General features: G+C 34.5%; 1 protein-coding gene across 1 annotated transcript; it reads right to left on the bottom strand.

Annotated features, from left to right (window-relative positions):
* Window positions 1-344: 344 nt before the first annotated feature.
* Window positions 345-20,553, bottom strand: LOC123659051. The gene is made up of 9 exons (XM_045594325.1): window positions 20,474-20,553; window positions 20,111-20,272; window positions 18,893-18,965; window positions 18,312-18,418; window positions 6,801-6,867; window positions 5,657-5,788; window positions 4,781-4,854; window positions 3,924-3,963; window positions 345-2,984 (listed from the first exon to the last, which is right to left on the bottom strand). Exons 1-9 carry the CDS (start codon window positions 20,551-20,553, stop codon window positions 345-347), a joined length of 3,375 nt encoding a protein of 1,124 aa, XP_045450281.1.
* Window positions 20,554-21,364: the final 811 nt, after the last annotated feature.

The following is a 21,364-nucleotide window of genomic DNA, read 5'->3' as shown; positions in this document are numbered from 1 at the left end:
AATTATTTTCTTGTAGAAGTTCAAAAATATTTTCCAGCCCATATTTACACAGTGCTTAAAAGTATGAAGGACCCTTTACGATCAATTTACAAAAGATTTCGTCAAACTGAGTACTCGTCGCTGAAGAATCCGAATTTTTGTCACTATTTCCGTAAACTGGAACATTGTCGTCTTCGATTTCCGTGTCACTTATGATCGATATATGTCTACCCTCATTTTTCTTATCAATTAAATATTGAATAGTATTTGTCTATTACGGTACTACTACGTTTTGAATTGAAATTAGCTTCTGTAAGCACGTTTTTAGGAACATCAAATAACTTGACTGTATTTTCGTTCTTTGCTTAGACCAGTTCCTGTAGACTCATCTTTCGTTCAAGCACTGTTCCCAAATATCCCAAATTGAATTCTAACTTATAACCATCAACTACACCATTGAAATTTTTGCCTGTTATAATAAGAGCGGAAAGTTTATCGATCTGTAAGACGGTTTCTAGTTTGTTTTCATTACGAACTGTGTTTATCTTCCTCCAAAATTTAGTACGTAATCTTTGATTCTGTTTTTGCAATATCGCTATAATCTCATCTGTGTCTCTATCAGTCCTCGCTACCATGGTTATAATACCAACAACACCTCGAAATTCCGTACATTTCAAATTTACTTGCATTTTAGAGTTAATATTTGCAATGTTCTCTTCGACAAAATGTTTCGACGGTAAATCCTTGCATATAATAAATATAACACCGTCAAATAAATATATATCATAGTATTTCGGTATTGAATCGTAATATTCGTCGAACATATCCAAAATAATAATCTCTAATGTTTTCTTTATATTGTAATATTCATTTTCAGTTATTCGCGTTAGTGGATAATCAACAGGGCCAACATACATTTTCAAATCATCTTCAATCAGATCTGAATAGTGGGTTTTTCTTAAATGTGTCAACGGTACATTTGTAACATTGGAATCAATAGGACAGTAAATAACTTTTAGTAATTCTTGATGTTTTTTAGCCCAATCATCTTCATATTTAGCTCTGTCTACTGCATTTTCTTTTTCTTTCATCTGTCTATCAATTATTTTAAAACTAATAACTTCGCCTTTATATGTAATTTCAAAGTTCGGATTTTTAATAACTTCTAATGAATCAGGATCAACGCCGAATTCTCTCCTTCTCTTGCCAACAACATCTGAGTAACACTTCCAGCAGTCTATATTTAATGTGGGATATTTAACTCTTAGGGCATATAGTATATCACGGGATTCGATATAACAAGGAAGTTGCAGAGGCAGTTTCATTATGACCCTAGTATATCTAACTAAATTCTTAACATCTCTAAACGCTAGATTAAAACCGGTCAAGTAAACGAAGCGCGGCAACAACTCGTTCAAATAGTTTTTAGTTTCCAAACTATCACAAATATAAATTACTGCACCGTTTGACAAGTACACATCGTGAAACCTGGGGATTATCTTATCTTTGAAACGTTGTAGTTTGACATCCTTATGCAGACAATCTTTAAACAACTGCTTAAGCCGTTTAATAGCCAATCCATCTAATTTATTCTTCGGATATCCTTCCAAAACGATAGCAGTCTTCAGTTCATCTTTTACTTGTAAATAATTTGTACGTCTGTTGTATGCGATGCTTCTAGTGCTGTCTATGTTCAAATTGCTGTTTTGTCCTACAAAATTATCATTGCTTTCCGCTACTGATTCTGTTCTTTCAGAAGTTGCAAACGTTGATGTACTTGCATCGATTAGTTTGATTGTAGAGTCTGTTCTATCGCGTTTACTATAAACACCTGCTAAATTTTTGTTAGAATTTTGATCTTCTGTACTTTTACCTAAGAAAATTTGATTATCCGTTATATTTTCACATTCTTTTGTTCTTTTTATTACATCATTTTCTTGACCAGTTATTTCACCAGTATTAGCGACTTTTTTATCATTTTCATCTTTATTATCAGACTCATTTCTCGGTGTAGATTCGTTAGACTTTAGTTCTTGTAAGAGTTTAACCCTAGACGCAATGCTGGAGAGATCCTCGTCACCGTTAGATAAATAGTAATCACTGTACAATTCAATAGTGCCGCGTAGGTCAAAGTCTGTTTGGTCAAAATTGATAACATTCTTGAAATCTCCCCCGCGCATAATTTCACGGGATACCCTGTCGATGCAGAAGTACGTATATTCCACATCGTTTATTACACGACGCGAGTAAATTTTCCACAAATGTGTTTTCAAAGTAGGATTAAAATACTGCAATAATTTAAACGTGTCTTCGGCAGAAGAGGGCTTTGTTGATTTAGGTGTCTTTAAAACTCCTAAACACATTCTTTTCACCTTCGCTTTCAGCAATACAAGTTCTTCCTTCATTCGTTCTTGCAAACCTGGAAATATCATTACCAACCAATTTCTAGTCTCCACATTTTTACATATACAAACAATCGCACCTTTATTGATATAATAGTCAACAAATATGGGCGTATTTTTCAGGAGACCCTCCTTTAATTGCATATCCTTAATATCATTTAAGGACCTCTGAAATATTTGCATGTGTTTTAGCTTTATTTTTGATGTGGGGTAGCTGGATAACGTAATAACTATCTTCAAGTCGTCATCGACTATGTCCATGTAGTCTACCGTCCTCAATTGTGTCAATCTATCAGATTCATCACGACCATCTGCACTATCACAGTCCAATTCACAATTTTTACTATTGCTAACTTTAATATCAGTCGTGTCTCTTCTCCTCTTATAATCAGTTTTTCTTTCACATATCATCTCTTCCGTTTTACTGTAGTTTGTTACTGTAGTATTCTCGAAATCTAATGAACTAGAAATAGTATAGTCGTATCTGCCAAAATCTTTTAACTTGTTTTTTCTATCCTTGCAAGTCAGAACGCATGTAGAGGGCGTCGAACTGTCCGAGGGTTCAGTCCAAGCATGCTGTTCACAGGAGCAGGTCAGCGCCCTCTGTCGACAAATAGTACTACTATTGTCAGAGCTCAAGATTTCTAGCGTAATATAATTAATTAAATTACTGAAACCGAAGAAGCTTTTTAAAGTAACACAAGTTATCAGTAATAACGCAATATTAGCACAGATTCTTTAAAGAAAAACCGGCAACACTAAGTTACAAAATAATATGTGTATATTATAATAATTTAATGTACCAAGCTATTTAGAAAAGAATATTGTTTAATCTATGTATAAAGACTGATACTGTAACGGAATGAAGAGACGAACTGCGGCCTTCGGATTCATCCGCGTAATTTCCAATCCTGTGGTAACGTGGGGACAAAAAATAGCCTACATTATATTCTGGATAATCAGCTATCTACGTTCAGAGTTTGACTCAAAATCGCGTGAAAAAGTAACAAACATCCAACTTGTTTTCACAAATATTTTTTATAAGAAAAATGTACTTCAATTTCATACAAATTTCTTGCAAACATCGGGAATGGCTGGATAAAATCAGAAGAAAAAATCCGTGCAGATGTTTGTCGTGGTCAGGGCCAGTTTGAGCCTTGTATATTGTGCGTGTTTCCGGATCCCTACACAGGAGACCACATACAGAACTTTGTCTTTCACCTACTGTGGCCGTTGCGTGTGATGCATTTATAGTGGAGAATCTCACAGGTATCAAGACCTAAAGGTCAGCTATTTCAAATAATTAGGTTAGTGTTTAAGAGATAACTCTTTGAATTCTCGTCAAAGTATAGACAGGCATCATTTTACTACAAACACTTATTTTAGTAAGTCCATCATTCAACCAAATTATTTTAAAATACAAAATACGTATTATTTTTCTTACACAGTACTAATATTTAGGTAATGTATTAACATCGCACCCGACATTATTTTAAGATCATGACAAGTGTAAGATTTATTGTAAGTAAAGGTTTCACTCACCGAGTCACCAGCTGCGCTGAAGGTGTCGCCGTGCTCGAACCTGCTACAAATAATAATTGTTAATATCTCACAGGAGGCTTCAAATATCCCGCATATATACAAGTAGGGTCCGATTTCACCACATATTTGTAAATACATATCTGACATATTATGATGGTAACCAACAGATAAAAATTCTACAATCAAACCTTATACATCAAACACTAATTGTATTAGTATTGCAATATATGAAATCAAAATTGTACTTTATTAGACAAAGTATAAAAATCTCTTGAGTACCTCTCTGATAGCTTCATCAAAATCGGTGAAATAACTTCTTACATTATATGTTTTTAACAAACAAATTTAATGTTTTTTGTTCGACTAGGTCGGCAAACAAGCGTACGGTCCACCTGATGGTAAGCTTATTCCGTAATTTATATTCCTGCAACATCAGCAGCTTCATATTCGCTTAGCCGACCCTAACTTCTACCCACCCACAAGAGTTCTGCTTACTTTACTCACATAGGAATACAAAACTACTTAAAAGCAGTATTATTTGCCTGTGATCTTGAAGGCTGGGGTTCTTTCAAAGTCAGGCAGCTCACAATTTTGAGCAAGAATTTTCTGCTGTGCTCTACCTCGATGATTACCTGATGTGCCAGATACGTGTAAAAGCAAACTATGACATAAAATGTTGTAGTTTACTAGCTCAAGTGCCTATAACAATCCCTGAGCATAGCTTACCCTTTGGACAGCATTGTGTGTCTAGTAATTGTGTGTATATTGGTGAAATAAAAGCTTAAGTATATTTTTTAAAAACAAATTCTATATGTATGTATTTGCTCCTATTCTTAAATATGTATATTAGTGTTTACCTGTCATTATTGTTCTGGACGACGATGCGCCCATCCGGTAAGATGGACCTGGTTGATGCTGGTTTTTGTGCAGCCTATAAAAAAAATAGACTTATGAAAACTTACAAATTAATAATAAATAAAAGTTATTAAAATAACAAAGGATGTTCGGGCAGTCTTTGTGGGTCTCCTCATCGTGCTTCGGAGAGCATGTTAGGCCGTTCGTTTCCAGTTGTTATTGTGTACACTTGATAGAGATTGTTACTCCTAATAGGGAATATATCCGTCAATCAGCATTGGAGCAGCGTGGTAGATTAAGCTCTGGTCCTTCTCCTACGTGGGGAAAGAGGCCTATTGCCCAGCAGTGGGATATTACACGTTAAAGCAAGTTTAATAATCGCCAAAACACAACAGCAGCGACTAGAATGTACCCGTGAGAAAAAAAAAAAGAAACACCCAGACTGCGAGAAACTTCTATATGGTGTTTTAGTAAATGAATAGACTGCTGTACTTGGTTAAGGGACAGTAAGTATATTTATAAACATTGACACTTGAGAAAATTGAGTTCAAAGTTTTGTATGTGTATTTTAATATTAAGACGTTAAATGACATAGGTTTAATGATATTTTTAACAATTCTTCAATAAAGAAATGTAATGATATCAAAATTTTACAAAAGCAGTAAAAAACTCTTGTTGGTTGTAGTGATTGCAGATTATAGCTATATTAAACTGCTCTCAAGTATTCCTGTGGTAAGGTGGCTAGACAACTTGGGGAGGGTCAGCATCAGGTTTGCGATGGTTCAGGTGTTACAAGCGTCTAATAAGCATAATCAGCAGTAATCAGCGTAAGCTGTGGTAATCGCTTTCCATTAATTAACAACCCCTTAGCTACTCACGTTTTCTCCCTTGCGGTTGAGCAGCAACATTCTCTGGCGGCACTTTAGCTGCGCTTCCTGGATCTTTAGATGCTCAAGCCTCAACTGCTCCATCTCCAAGACAAGGTGTGTGTCGATGCCGTCGTCTGTCGCCTAGAATATTTAAAAATATTAACAGAACATATTATCCTAAAAGTTTCAATTCTAACAACTAACTAAGGTAGGCCAATGCAGAATATCTCCTGCTCGAAATCTGGAGCAGCCCCACTAAGAAAACCCCTGGACCTTATAGAAGATCACAGCTAAAAAATACTGCTTTCAATTGTTCCTGTGATGAGTAAGGTGACCAGAGATCCTAGGGGGGATTGGAGGTAGGGTTGACAACGCACTTACAAGGCTGCTGATGTTGCATGTGTCTATGAGGTACAGTAATCACTTACCATCAAGTGAACCATACGCTTGTTTTTCAACATAGTTCTATATATAAATAACAACTGGCTTTTTCATAGTAGTGTTCCTCTTTTCGTTTGCCAAAGACAGGATCTTTCCTACACACCTTATACTTTCCATTTGTTTGTCCTAAGCAAACTCATTTTTCACATACTTTAAAGTTGTTGTTTAAAGTGTAATTTTGATAATTCTTTTTTTAAATCGAAAGCTGGTGCTTTTCGTGTCATCTCATTTAAATTTGATAGTGATGCCAATAGTAGTTTTTGGATATGCCTAATAACAGACATTTAACTTCTTATTTTATTACTTGTCAATATAAATTGAAATCGGTTGAGAAGAAAGCACATGTTAAGGCAAAATAAAAAAAAAAATAAAATTATTTTGCACCTAATGAAATGTTTTTTTGTGCAGTTAATGTTAATATAATTGTGCGTGTATATGTACCAACAAAATTACTATAATAGACTACTTAGAAATCAAAAATATAAAACCAAATATTTTATTTGCAACCTAGGAACTTTGGTAATATTGACATTTGAGTAACTTCATTTTATGTGTCAGATACCTTACTGATAGGTCTTATCAGCAGGAATCAAAGAGGTACTCAGAACATGTTACACCTCGACAGCCAGACAGAGCCGTGACAGCTGCGCCAGCTCGCCTATACTTTAACTTAATATGAACTCGATAAAAAAAAATCTCTTCATTCACTCACCAAATCGTCATCAACAACAAACTCCTCAAGATTATTATTCTCTCCATTTGAGACCTCATCTTGCTTCCTGAAACAATGTACAAATAAATCAACATAACAGACACTCAACAAGTTCCTCCAGGTTTGTCAGCTTGTTTTAAAAACATTAAAACATGGGATTGGATAAAAAAAATTTACTACATTATAATTTTTTACGCAAAAACAGTACATTGTCTGCATTTTAAAATCTACTATTAGTTCAAACTCTGCCTATATATTTATGTATCTTGTTCAGATTATCAATATTATGATAATTAAATAAACACTTTTCACTCAAAATACAATTGCTCACCTTATCAAAATATTTGATCTAGATTTTAACTTATTTTTATAAAACTAAGTTGGTAAACAAGCGTTAGGTTAACCGGATGGTAAGCAGTTACCAGTTACTATAACCAGCATGTTACCAACCCTACCCCCCGACCTTCCTCGAAGCTCTAATCACCTCACTCACCACAGGAATACAATACTACATGAGAGCAGTATTATTTAGCTGTGATCTTCTGTAAAGTTGAAGTACTCCTAAGCCAGGCTACTCCTATACAGGCTGTGCCCTACCTCAATAAATTAACTTAGTAAAAGTGAATCTCAAAAAAAAAACATCACATACATTCAAGAAAATTACAATATTTAAACTTAACAAAACGGAAAGGTAGTCATGCACTGATTATGAGCGTGATCTCTTACAGATAATTGTCCTTGGAGAGGAAATATTTATAGCAAAGGCTTTTAATTTAACTTGTTGTAGCAACTGTAATGTATTAATTTTACAATTTTCAATATTAAACGAATGTAGAAAATTCTGCATAACATACCGGCCATATTGGATATCAAAACTAATTTATATTTTATAATGAATAATAACACATGCAAAGTATTGAAAACTATCAATTATGCTTTGTTTTGTCTTGTTATAAATACAAATCGTATATTGTTGTAAAATTATTGGCTTGTAATCAAAAAATCGTACTCACGTCGCAGCTTCCGCATTTTTCAAAGAAGCAAAATATTTATTGAGAAGCATAGTGGCAATTGGAAAAAGAATCAAAATTTACTCAAGCTTTGTAATAAAAATTAGAAGGAAACACAACGTAATAGCAAAACAATTTCAAAATTCTTCGAACAATGAGATGAGACGAAAAGGAACTGCTTAATGCTTTCGAATTTAAAAGTAAGCAAATAATTTAGACATAGTAGCGCTTTAAGAGCGATAGGTGTATAACGTTAACAGATATGCGTATTATTATAAAGCGCTGTAAGTTGAAATTCGCGTCGGTTATTTATTTTGCGATTGGTTTAACTATAATATTTACGTTCAACAATTTAATTTTCGGGTAGGTGTGTTAAACGTGAATGTTTTTAAATTTTTACATATATTTAAATTTCATGACAAATAAATAATAGTAATAATACAATTTAATGTAACGTTTCGATAAAAATATACTTTATAGGCTTTTTTTTTTCTCACCTTTACCTTTGTACCAAAAATCCTTTTACCAAAAAGTAATAGTAAAAGAATTATTTTCTGCTGTCCGCCTGTCTATATCTTTGAGATCATCACATACACACTGAAATTTTCGGAAAATTATTATCTACTGTGATCTAGCCTGCTGTGGGACTACGGCAGTAAAGAATATAGTCACCCCCTCTCTTCCCATGGGTGTCGTAAGAGGCGACTAAGGGATAACACAGTTCCACTACCACCTTGGAACTTAAAAAGCCGACCGATGGCAGGATAACCATCCAACTGCTGGCTTTGAAATACACAAGCCGAAGACGGGCAGCACCGTCTTCGGTGCTACAAAGTCAGTCCTTCGGTCACCAACCCGCCTGCCCAGCGTGGTGACTATGGGCAAAACACATGAGTTCACGCAATTTTTGGCGCGAACTTGTGGAGGCCTATGTCCAGCAGTGGACTGCATTAGGCTGACGTGATGATAATGATCTAGCAGCCTTATTATAGCTAAAAAAATTAAGACAAAAAGGGAATCGCAATATAAAAACAAGGTTATGGTACTCACCCAGAGAAGCTACTGCAAATTTTGAACAAGGCATTTCCTGACATAGATTCATATATTTTGTGAATAATATACAATTTAAGTAAAATAAAACCAAAACTAAGAAAGTTCTTACTAACATAATTCGCTAATACAATAATGTTACCGATAAAGTTAATAGATTATATTATTTTAAATAATTAATCAATTGTCAAATAAAATAAGAAATGTCTTAGATTTCCTTTAACCGAATGTACTATGGCAGCAGAATTCAGGAGCTTTTTTTGGAAAGTGGTCATTTTTTCAAATTTTAACTTTCAAAAATAATAGATACTTCTACTGAGAATCAGAACCAATTTAATTCCTTTAAACAAATATAATATAATGTTAAGTTCTAAATATATAATTTTATGTTTAACCAATGGTTAATAACCATTAACACTATATCAAAAAATTGTCTATCACAAACGAATTATCTTTCAAATGTCGTATGTGAATTGTGGAAATGTAGGCTTGAGTAGTTATGAACCTCCTGAAATCCTGACTAATTTCAAAACAGTTAATATTTTAATTAGACTACATTTTACAATGTTAATTGCTCATACCTCATAAACTTTAAGCACTCACCTCTAAATACACACATATCAATCCCACGCAAACACATTTCTTACTAGTCCAGTCATTACGTCGGAAAAATCGGGTTAGAAATGCAAATGAACCGAGAAAGCCAAATTTTGGATATTACGTGGGGGATGGCTAGAAAAGCTTAAGTTCAAATTGTCGACCAAAATAACCTTGTGGGTTTTCCGCCATCTTGAAAAAAGGGTTAAACTCAGTTTTTTTATCATAACTCGGTTCCCCGTTGAGATACGATAATTTTTATAGAATACTTTTTTGTTGTTCTTTTTACGATCTACAATTAAGGTCCTATACATTTTTCACGTATCGATCATCGTTATCGAGATATCGTTAAAAAAAGTCACAAATTTTGGGAGAAAAAATTGTTTTTCGCTATTTCCTTTTTTCTCGTGAAAAATATCGAAAAATGTTTGAAATAAAACTTGTAGAGCCTGTTCAGACCTACAAATTCGTTTTTTAATTTTTCAATTTCGAGAAAAATTACGACCTCTAGCGCGCCGCAAAGTGAGTAAGACTGTGCCCGGTGTCGATTAACGGCCGAACCCAATATTCAATCTAAAGATAGAGATAGGTAGTTATCATCGACTGCTAATAACTAACTATCTATCCTTTGTAGTTGTCCCAATAATTCGCATAGGGGACTACTATCTCCAGTTAGCTGTAGATAGACCGGCTACCTGAGCTCTTCCTTACATTCCAGTATACACAGCGTCACAGACGGCCTCAGTTATGTTACACAGATGTTTTGTAGTATTTAAATTTGTCATACAAATTTTATTCATATTAAGGTAATCTTGTTTTATAAAAATATGGACAAATTAATTTTTACACAGACTTTTTAATTTATAATAAATGATATTATTTTAATATGGAATCAATGGTAATTCTAGTAACGGAACGTTTTAACACGACACGAAAAGACGCTACGACGCCATTACGCTTTATTGAATCGTCGTTTCGTTTGAATTTGTATAATTTTTTTACAAATCAAAATTCAAATTATACAAATCATTGCAAATTATAGGTACAATCATTCACCAAATTGTTTGTTTTATTCACAAGATGAGTAAAGTAAGTATTATTTCACAAGAAACTTATTATTTTTATTCAATTAATTGTTGCAAAAGAGCAATATCACTTGAACTGCTACTTGAACTTGAGTCTGCCATTATTTTTTACTCGAAATTAATTTTATTTTAAACAAAGAAAATACTTTTTCAATTAATAAATCTTAGTTATCCCCCGAAAACTATAGATCGGATATTGTTGTTACTAAAGATAACCAACGTTACTGACAGATAGAACTCTATTATTATTGGGACGCTTACACTGTCATTTTCATACGAACTGTTATCTCTAGTAAGCTATCCTCCCTCTCGTCGATAGACAGCTTTGAAGGATAAGATTGCCTATCGTCGACAAGTTTATTGGGTCAGTAAAATGAATGATAGATAGATATTTCTGTCTCTAGTAGGACATAACCAGAGATAGATTGAATATTGGGTTCGGCCGTTAGCCGCTCGCACTGTTGTATCCACAACGTAAAAATGAATGAATTATTTGCTTAAGGGAATTATTGTTTGAGGGAATTATTGGTTAAGGGAATTATTGCTATACGAAATAAATGAATAATAATAATATAATAATAATAATAATTTTATTTCAGACAAAATCCATACAATTAAACAGCAGAATATAAACATAATTAAGAAACAGAGAAAAAACCAAAATAAAGCATAGGAAAATAATAAAACATAGGATAATTATATCAAAATACACACAGAAACTAAAAACAAACAAAACCAAAAAAAAAACGTGTGACAATAATGACTACGTGTAATTATTATTTTTGCTGCATAAAATTTTTTTGATTAATAAATTTTATGTTTTTGATTTATAATTTGGCTGGTTTATTAATTATTTAATTAATTATTTAATAGGTTGACTTTGCTTATTATTGGCATTAATAAATTATTGACATGAATTCTATTTAATCGATTATTAAATATTGTATATTTGTGTGTATTTTGATATAATTATCCTATGTTTTATTATTTTCCTATGTTTTATTTTGGTTTTTTCTCTGTTTCTTAATTATGTTTATATTCTGCTGTTTAATTGTATGGACTTTGTCTGAAATAAAATTATTATTATTATTATTATATTATTATTATTCATTTATTTCGTATAGCAATAATTCCCTTAACCAATAATTTCCTCAAACAATAATTCCCTTAAGCAAATAATTCATTCATTTTTACGTTGTGGATACAACAGTGCGAGCGGCTAAATCGACACCGGGCACAGTCTTACTCACTTTGCGGCGCGCTAGAGGTCGTAATTTTTCTCGAAATTGAAAAATTAAAAAACGAATTTGTAGGTCTGAACAGACTCTACAAGTTTTATTTCAAACATTTTTCGATATTTTTCACGAGAAAAAAGGAAATAGCGAAAAACAATTTTTTCTCCCAAAATTTGTGGCTTTTTTTAACGATATCTCGATAACGATGATCGATACGTGAAAAATGTATAGGACCTTAATTGTAGATCGTAAAAAGAACAACAAAAAAGTATTCTATAAAAATTATCGTATCTCAACGGGGAACCGAGTTATGATAAAAAAAACTGAGTTTAACCCTTTTTTCAAGATGGCGGAAAACCCACAAGGTTATTTTGGTCGACAATTTGAACTTAAGCTTTTCTAGCCATCCCCCACGTAATATCCAAAATTTGGCTTTCTCGGTTCATTTGCATTTCCAAATGTATATAATGACTGGACTATACGTGTATATCATAACTAATGTATATCTAATATATAAAATTCTCGTGTCGCAGTGTTTGTAGTTAAACTCCTCCGAAACGGCTTGACCGATTCTCATGAAATTTTGTGTGCATATTGGGTAGGTCTGAGAATCGAACAACATTTTTTTTCATCCCCCTAAATGTTAAGGGTAGTCCACCACAATTTTTTTTTAATTTTAAGATAAATTATTTATTTTTTATTTTATTATGATTTGGCGTTTAAAAATACACACAACACTAAATTTTCACCCTTCTACCACTAAACCCTATTTTTAAATAGCGTTTAGCGGCAAGACAACGTTTGCCGAGTCAGCTAGTAAAAATATAATATAACGCAACACAAACGTCGGCATACATATTACAACCAAACAAAGTACGCGTGCAGCGATCTCCGAGCTTAATCTGACGAGCGAGCGCTGCTAGCAACAGGTAGTACCTAGATCGATAGACAGGACTCCAGAGCTCAGGCCGCCATTGCCTATAGTCGTCGCCTAGGATTATCTCTTATCAATTAGAAGTAGGAGAAAAAAAATAGGAGGTTCAGTCGCAGAACACAAGTATCAATGAATTGGGCCGGAAATATCTTGCTCAAAATCGTTCGGCGGTACTAAGCAACTGCATCGATTTCGGATTACGAGACGGGGACGACAGTCTAGCTGTAGCGGGGATCGCTTGGGAGGATGCGAATTCAAAAGGAACATTTTAGAGGCTTCGATTGGTTTTTCATAATTTAGTAATAAAAATGCACGCTGATATGGACCGATTTATGACCGGCCGCCACATTAAGAAAGCGGTTTGTTATAAGGTGCGCGTTTCGCTAGAGTATAGTAGAAGGTTCAGGCACAGAAAAAAGGACATAAATACCTTACTCAAAATCTGGAGCAGCTAGACTTCCAGAAGTATCCAAACCTTGGAGATAATCACATCTAAATAATACTGTTCATTTAGTGTTGTGTTCCTGTGGTAGCCAGAACTCGTGGCTTAGTCGGATGTAATTCGTGACGAGCTTTCGCTACTACTAATTGCAGGCATCCATAGCAGCTTATGGATGCCTTGATCGCATACCATCAGGCGGACCATACGCTTATAAACCATTGTAGTGGTATACAAAAACCGGAGAGCGACGATTTTCTGTATATTCCTTGAACTTTCAGTCAAGTCATTCGGGATGAAGAGTAGTACCCCACTTTTATTACTTAACCTTTTCACCGCCTGAGTCGGATTTACCCAAAAAAAATAAAAAATAAAAATCGGCCTTATTGCGCCTGAGTCGGATTTATCCGTCACAAAACCCTGTGTATTATTATATCGCACCACTAGATGAAAACTCCAGGAACTCAAAAAAGCTATTTTTTCAGAAATGACTAAAAACTGATTTCGGAATATTTACTTGAGATATCGAGAAAATAGTAATACATACACAATAGTCATATGTTCTAAAGCCTGTTTAATGACGTATTTTTAATGCTATACCCACAAAAAATTTAAAAAAACAATTTTTTTAGTTATTTGAGTTTTCTTTAGGTAATAAGAAACTTTCTTGTGTCATATTTAGAATTACCTTACTTTATCTGAAATAGAAATGCGTTACATTACTTTGCATCTTAAAAATATACGACCTACTGGTAGTGTTAAACCCGCTATAAGTTGAAAACTGGCTTTATAAATTAGGTAAAACATGATTAAGAATTGAAATAAAACTATTTTGTAATCAAATTAAAATGGTTGCATATTCTACTTAACAACAAGAAAAAAAGAAAAATAAAAAAATTACTATTTTAGTGACTTATATCCAACTAGATAGTACTTGCTAGATAAGTATTATATTATTTATTACTCTTATAATCACAGTTGCTATTAGAAGTTTTTTCTACGGAATAAGAATATAATTTTTGTTATTTAATGAACAACGATATATTCCTTAGTATTAATATAACTTAAATAATCATATTTAATTAGTATTCTGTACAATAGCTTTAAAACTCAACCTTTATCTTTAATCTATATAATTCAGTCTTTGTCTTTTACTCTATATAATTCTAAGCCAGTCTCTTTTTTTAAGCTATCACTTAAATAATTAACAATAATACCCATAGTTTCAAATCACAGTTCAAATCATTTGTCAATAATAAGTACTTTCTTACTACTAATAGAAATACGTTTGTTAGTGGCACTTACAATTAGTTCTGAAACTAGACAATCATTTAAAAATACCAGTTTAGTTAAGTACAAAATATTAAAAAATATTTCACATAAAATTTTTATAAAAAATATCGAATCTTATAAGGATAGTGCGATTAAATATGAGGATAGAATTGATGAATTGAACAACACTCTCTTTAACTGCAGGGCTAACGTAGGGTGGTTTTTATGTTTCCCTCTTTTTCCTCCCTGTACGAAACCAGTTTCCGTCTTATTAACTAATGCTGTTTTAATTGCTTGATCTCCCAAGTCAAGAGTTGCCTTAAAGAAGTTCTTAAAGACGCGAACGCGCGAGTCATTTTCTTCAAAATAGTAGGCCGTATTTAGAGCCTGGCAGTTATTTGTGCTTGTGTATCGATATTTGGGCTTTCATGAGAATTTCCCACAATGTACTCTCCTGTGTCTAGGTACTTTCAACGTCAAAACGTTTAAGGTCACTAAATCCCCAGAATGTATCAATAAGCTTTTGACGAATAGTTTGTGTTGAGTTTTGTACTGCATTTAAAACTGCATTTTTCTCCGCAAGGTGCTCGCATTTTGCGAGCCTGTCTGTGTCTGTGTGATTTCTTTACTTAGCTTACCCCGGGACATATATGCCTTACCAGAATTTTTAAGAGCTTTGGCTATGTTAGCTTTCCATGTTTCTGGTTTCCGCAGTTTTTTCTTACCCTTCACTATTTCTCGTGCTAAATGTTTTTCGGAATTATCATTAATAGTATTATTATTGCTGCTTGAGCTGATGATTGAATTGCTGCTGGAGCTGCTGTTTGAGCTGCTTGATGACCTCGAACTGGTAGACGACGATGACAGAGAGCGAGGTCGAGGTAATGGGAGAGTAGTAGGAGACTTACGCAAAGGGGAGAAAATTATTTTTCGTTTCGGTAAAAAGGATCAAAATCGCTTCCTTCGCCGCTGTGGACGGGCGATACTGTAAGTATATTTTAGTTTAGAAACTCGTCGTCGTTCATCACTATTAGTTGACTGCTCATCGAGAAACTGCGGCGATGAAACTGACTTTAACTCTTCAGCAGGTATTTCAGGCTACCCTACACTTTCAAGCATCTCCATGCCAAAGGGTTGAGTTGCTGGCTGATCAGGAATCTGTTTTCTGCATTGACGAGATCCAACATAGCTTGTTTTTCCCGGCTTTTCATTTTTCTATTCTAAATAATGACCTTATCATTTAAAAAATCAAGTAAACTCAAGCAAGTCAAAAATCCTAATTATCAATCCTTAATGAGTTACGAAAATTAAAAGCGAATAAAAAATTTACTTTAAATTTGAGATTGTAAAATACTATTTCATGAACAAGTTATTATTTTATTAAGCGGGTGAAAAAAACAAATTTAAAGATTCATTCAAGTAAACTATTGTAAGTCGGAATTCATATTTTCTGTCACGTAAACTAGATTAATTCGAAATATATTTAAACAAAACGTGACACAATATTAACAAAACCCCCGCAAATCAAAATATACAGTTTTGTTTATCAATCAAATTTCAGCAAAACTCAATCAACTCGAAATAAAATATGAAACTTACCTTATTAACTTCACATAAACTCCAGCAACTCAAAATATGCCACTATACAAATGTTTTTCTCTCAAGATAGAGAAGAGACAACTAAAAATGGCGTAGTATGATTCGCGCCATCCAGGGTAAGGTCATTCAGCTAAAGTAGTGTTTCGCGCTATCTTTCGACAACGGTCGACGCTATCGTTACGGGAGTTTTAACTCCGCGTGGGTATTCATACCGGGATTTCGAAAACGCCACTAACTCAATATTAGTATTTTTTGAGTTAGTGACGTTTTCATCTAGGGGTGCGATATATTCAATTTCTAAACGTATTATGATGTTTTAGACTAAAATACATTTTTTTTTTCGAAAGTTTATCTATTTAACCTTTTAATTAAGTGTTACAATTCAGATTTACTATATCAAGAAACAAAATAAAATACTATTTGAATTAGGGTAAATTTACTAATATTATCCCGGAGAAAGTGTATTGATTTCCAACGCCTATGTCGTATTTATCCGACAGTAGTGATGAGGCATAAATACGAAGTTATTGAATTAAAAAAAATTAATTAAGTATGTAATTGTTATTTAATAACGTGTTGTTTTTGCTGTGTAATGTGTAAATCTATATTTTCTAATAAATTAGCGATTTAGTTATTTTTTGTATGGACAAATATAAATGCTAATTCCCATCCCTAGTCCCTAAGTCCTTTTCCCCAGTATAGCCAGCACATAGCCAGCGCCTGCGTCGGATAAACACGACCGTTCATGACGTCACAACCGTATGGAATTTTCCATTAGTGTTGTGCGTGTTTTTGTGATATAGTAGTGAGTTAGTTTTACGTTCGTGTTTTTAAAATTGAAATTTACCATAACGACTGCTGAAGAATTAATACGAATTCTAGAAAGTGATGACGTGATATTGATGAAGAGGTAATTATATCTTTTATTAAACTGTTTTATTTAAATTTATTGTGCTGTGACAAACGAATATCATTTTAATACGTAATGCTCGTGCACAAGACTTAACACAAATTAACACAAAATCAAGAGACTTTTAGCCCGTGTCCATCTCCAGAGTATTAATTTTTTTATGAAGAAATAACAATCAAGATTGATTAACGTATGTTTGAAGATTAATTTATGTACGGTACTATACTTAGTAAAAAATTAATCCTTTGATTAAAATTTTGTAATTTTTACTTTATTTATTTCATTACTTTGTTTATCGATAACTATACTTTACAAGTCTATGCAAAATTGTACCTAAAGGTTGCTGGAGCTACAGGCACTTCACGCGAATTATGACATGGCGGTTAAAGTTTGTCATTTGTAAAGTGTTGAATAGCCACTAAATAATAAGTTCTTTATTAATCACGGTGTCGGGGGGGGGGGGGGGGGGGATTCCGAAAAATCACGAAACCTCACAACATCGAGGGCTGTAAAGAGATATCACGTGTATTTATTTTATGTCAGCTGTGTGGTTACGGCAGTAAGGAATATAACCACCCCCTCTCTTCCCGTGGGTGTCATAAGAGGTGACTTAGGCATAACACAGTTCCACTACCACCTTGGAACTTAAAAAGCCGACCGATGGCGGGATAACCATCCAGCTGCTGGCTTTGAAATATACAGGCCGAAGACGGGCAGCAGCGTCTTCGGTGCGACAAAGCCAGCCCTGCGGTCACCAACCCGCCTGACCAGCGTGGTGACTATGGGCAAAACACATGGGTTTGCGCCATTTTTGGCGCGAACTTGTGGAGGCCTATGTCAGCGTTAAGTGATGATGATGAGTGATTATTTTAGGCGCCGCGTTGGCGCAACAGTTACAGCCATGGATTGTACCTGTTGCGCTGGCGGTTGCGGGTTCGATCCACGTACATGACAAACATTTGTATTGGTCATACAGGTGTTTGCCGTGGTCTGGGTGTTTGTGCAGTCCTTGTGGGTCTCCCCAACGTGCCTCGGAGAGCACGTTAAGCCGTCGGTCCCAGTTGTTATCATGTACACCTGATAGCGATCGTTACTCATAGTAGGGAATATATCCGCCAACCCGCATTGGAGTAGCGTGGTGGATTAGGCTCTGATCCTTCTCCTACATGGAGAAAGATGTCTATGTCCAGTAGTGGGATATTACAGGCTGCAGCGATTATTTTACGTCGAATATACGATTTCAATGGGTATGGGGGGGGGGGGGGGGGGTAGCAATGTTGTAACTCTGCTAAAACATCACATGATTAATAGAATAAGATATTTATAAATATATTAAGTTAGAGTGTGAAGTAATAGTAAGGAAACAACACTATCCCTCACCTGTTGTACCGTCTTCTGCTACTATTGCTCAATTCTTCATCCCTAGAGTTACTGGTCTGGTAGTCTCTCACGTTGCTTCTCTGGTTCTGCGAGTCTCTCTCTGGTTTCTGTTAAATATCAAACGTTAGTTAAATAACTGAGAAACAATTTTTTAAAATCGTCCAAAATTAAAAATATTACTGAACATTATACAATATAACCTCTACTGTAGCAATTTTACACAAGACTAACTATTTATGCACTTGCCCCTTCCTCATTGTTTATTGGTATACATAGATAAATAGAGATTAAGGCCATCGCGGAGTTTGTAGTCCTATAAAAAAGTATAATTCCACCATACATTATTTTGTTATATCTCAGAGTTTCGGCAACGGGCGGCGGCTCAGTTTTCTCCGACTACTTTAATAATAATCGTTATATTTTAAGTCCATTGGTAAAAGCAACACAAATATCCGTTCAGTACCCGAGTCTATCGCGAACAGATACATTTTGTTCAGAATATATTACTATACGATAGATTAAATAATGAAGCCCATTTAGTTTTTTGACCGTTTTGTAAAATATCACTTCAAGTACAGCACCTTGTAAGCTACGTTGATGTGCAGCTTCAGTGGCTCAGTGTTGTTCAAGTTCATCATGGCTAGCTTTGCTTCGCTGCAACAATGGAAAAACGTTGGTAAAATCGACACCTCCTTGAAAGTTTTGTAACATACATTTAAAAAAATACAATTGAATTGAAAACCGTCTCCTATTTTGATGTTGGTAAAAATTTATAGGATTTAGTTGCTCATAAAAAGTACAGTGAAACCTCGACAATCTGGCCTTCAATTACACGGATCGACAATTATCCTGACATTTCCAACAAATTAAACCAGCGCGTATACATTTGTATTTCGTTATGCAGTATTTTAGTAATTAAAAAAAATGTCAAATCTTTATATCAAAATATGCCTACGACTATATATAACGATATAATATGCATATTCCTTGTAAAACACTTAAATTTTGTAAATCTAGAAAACATCTACGAGAAGAGAAATAATATTACACCAAGCGTTAATCGTTCTGTTGGGTCTCTCCACTGTACCTCAGAGGAAGCACATAGAGCCCGGTTGTCCTGGTTGTTATCATTAACAACTGATAAAACTCTTTACTACTAAAAAGTACAAAAAAGGAAAACCATTATTTGAAAACTGATAATATGATTACATTACATTTCGGATACGATTAGTGATTACGGATTCAGATATTTATTTAGAAATTTGTAGAAGTATTTTAATCAATATTCACAGTCAATGGCCCTCACTAGGATTTATTCCTGTGTCGGGGGTCCGTAAACACATACAATACACAAGCATAAACGTCCAGACCACGAAAAACATCTGCATGCCCATTACAAATGTTATTCCATGTGCGGGATCAAATCCGCAACCGCCAGCGCAACAGCCACAAACCAGTCATGTGACCGTTGCGATTACGGATATTATGGCCTGTTTTACAGATCGTTGATAAAAGTTTATACTGCACATAAGTTACGAATAGCCTTAAGACGATAAAATAGAAGATTAGGGACTGCTTAACTTTAATTAACAAACTACAGCTTTTAGATTCACAGAGAGCTAATAGAAATATCCGATAAATAAAGCTAAATTCGATGGTAAAAAAGAATAATATATCATAAATTTTAACGGCAGCTAGTTAAACTGTCATATATCAGTCAATAATCTTAACCCATTTTCAACAATTTCGGTGACAGAGCCCTTTGACATCCCTAATAGGTAAAAACCAAGCTCACTCACCTCGGTGTCTCGTACGTCACTAAGGCGAATCGTTTCAAGGGGTCAGTACTCAGAAACACCTTGGTACAGTTCCCGTATTTGGAGAAAAGTGTCTTTAGGCCATCTTCGTTTAAAGACTTTGATATATTCTTCACATACAGCTTGCAATGATCTAGCTGGTCACTAATATTAAAAAAAGAGATTACTTAAAAACTATTGAACGGGATACATAGCACAGCTAATATACACACAGGTACAATAACAGGAGCAACACAAGCCCTTTGCCGACTCTATCATCGACCCACTTCAAGAGCTCTGGCTGACTTTCTCACCACTGGAACAAATATTTGTCTGTTATAAGAAGATAACACTGGTAGTGTGGACCTTACTTCTGTAAGGTTGAAGTATATTACACCAGTCTGAGCTACTACACCAGTTGGGCTGCTACAGACTTTGAGGAACATATTTCTTGTCGAGTCTTATCCCTTTGAGGTCCAAAAGAGCCTCCTCAAGAACATATCCAACATATGCGCTGCGTCGACAGCAAGGGTGGGGTGCTAATGATGCATGTCTATAGGCTACGGTAACCACTTGCCATTTCTTGCCGCTTCTGTGCCAGAAAAATGAATAATTCGAGATGGTACTTACTTGACGTCATCATCATGGAAGTGCTGGTCCATGTCTAGGAACTGTTTGTGATTACGACGCTGGTACATTACTAAAAAAAAAAGTATTTTTTAAGTTTTCACATTTACGTATTTTCCAATCCCGTGGGAATATCGGGATAAAAAGTAACCTCTGCTTGTCGAAGTGTCGTAAAGTCTTGGTCTCCAGCTATCTACGTACCAAGTTTTATAAAAATCAGCTCATTGAGCAAAGCATTAAGTTGTTTCTTCAGTTATTATAGGAACATTGGACAGAGTGGATGCGTGCGTGTGTTAGATATTTATTATTTGTTAGTATTATGATGTATTTGCACAAAAATATTGGTCAACACATTATAGCAAGTAATTTCGCCGACGCCGCTGTTAATTACAAATTAAGACATACGAGGGAGCGTTTTTATGTTCGCGGAATGAAGGGTAAGGGGTTGAAATAAAAAAACCAAATTATTTTTACTTTTCAATATATTCACCTGCAAGACGGACACATTTTTTAGATCTTTCAATTAATTAATTTATACCCTCATAAAAAAATGTTTTGTCTTTGTCCTCAAAATACGCTGAAACTGCCTCCTTAACTTCATCATCGGTGGTAAATTTTTTACCCCGCAGC

This window comes from Melitaea cinxia, chromosome 2 (assembly GCF_905220565.1).
Source record: "Melitaea cinxia chromosome 2, ilMelCinx1.1, whole genome shotgun sequence".
In the NCBI taxonomy this organism is placed as follows: Eukaryota; Metazoa; Arthropoda; class Insecta; order Lepidoptera; family Nymphalidae; genus Melitaea; species Melitaea cinxia.
The sequence above is the reverse complement of the archived record's forward strand: the minus strand, read 5'-3'. Positions and strand labels throughout refer to the sequence as shown.

Bases quoted from the DNA above. Each gene is read 5' to 3' on its own strand.
- LOC123659051 (XM_045594325.1), bottom strand. From the start codon at position 20,553: ATGTTCCTCAAAGTCTGTAGCAGCCCAACTGGTGTAGTAGCTCAGACT. The intron at 4,855-5,656 runs GTGAGTAGCTAA...TTTTTTTTATAG, and splicing joins TCAACCGCAAGGGAGAAAAC to GCTGCACAAAAACCAGCATC. The intron at 2,985-3,923 runs GTGAGTGAAACC...ATTTGTCGACAG, and splicing joins TCAGCGCAGCTGGTGACTCG to AGGGCGCTGACCTGCTCCTG.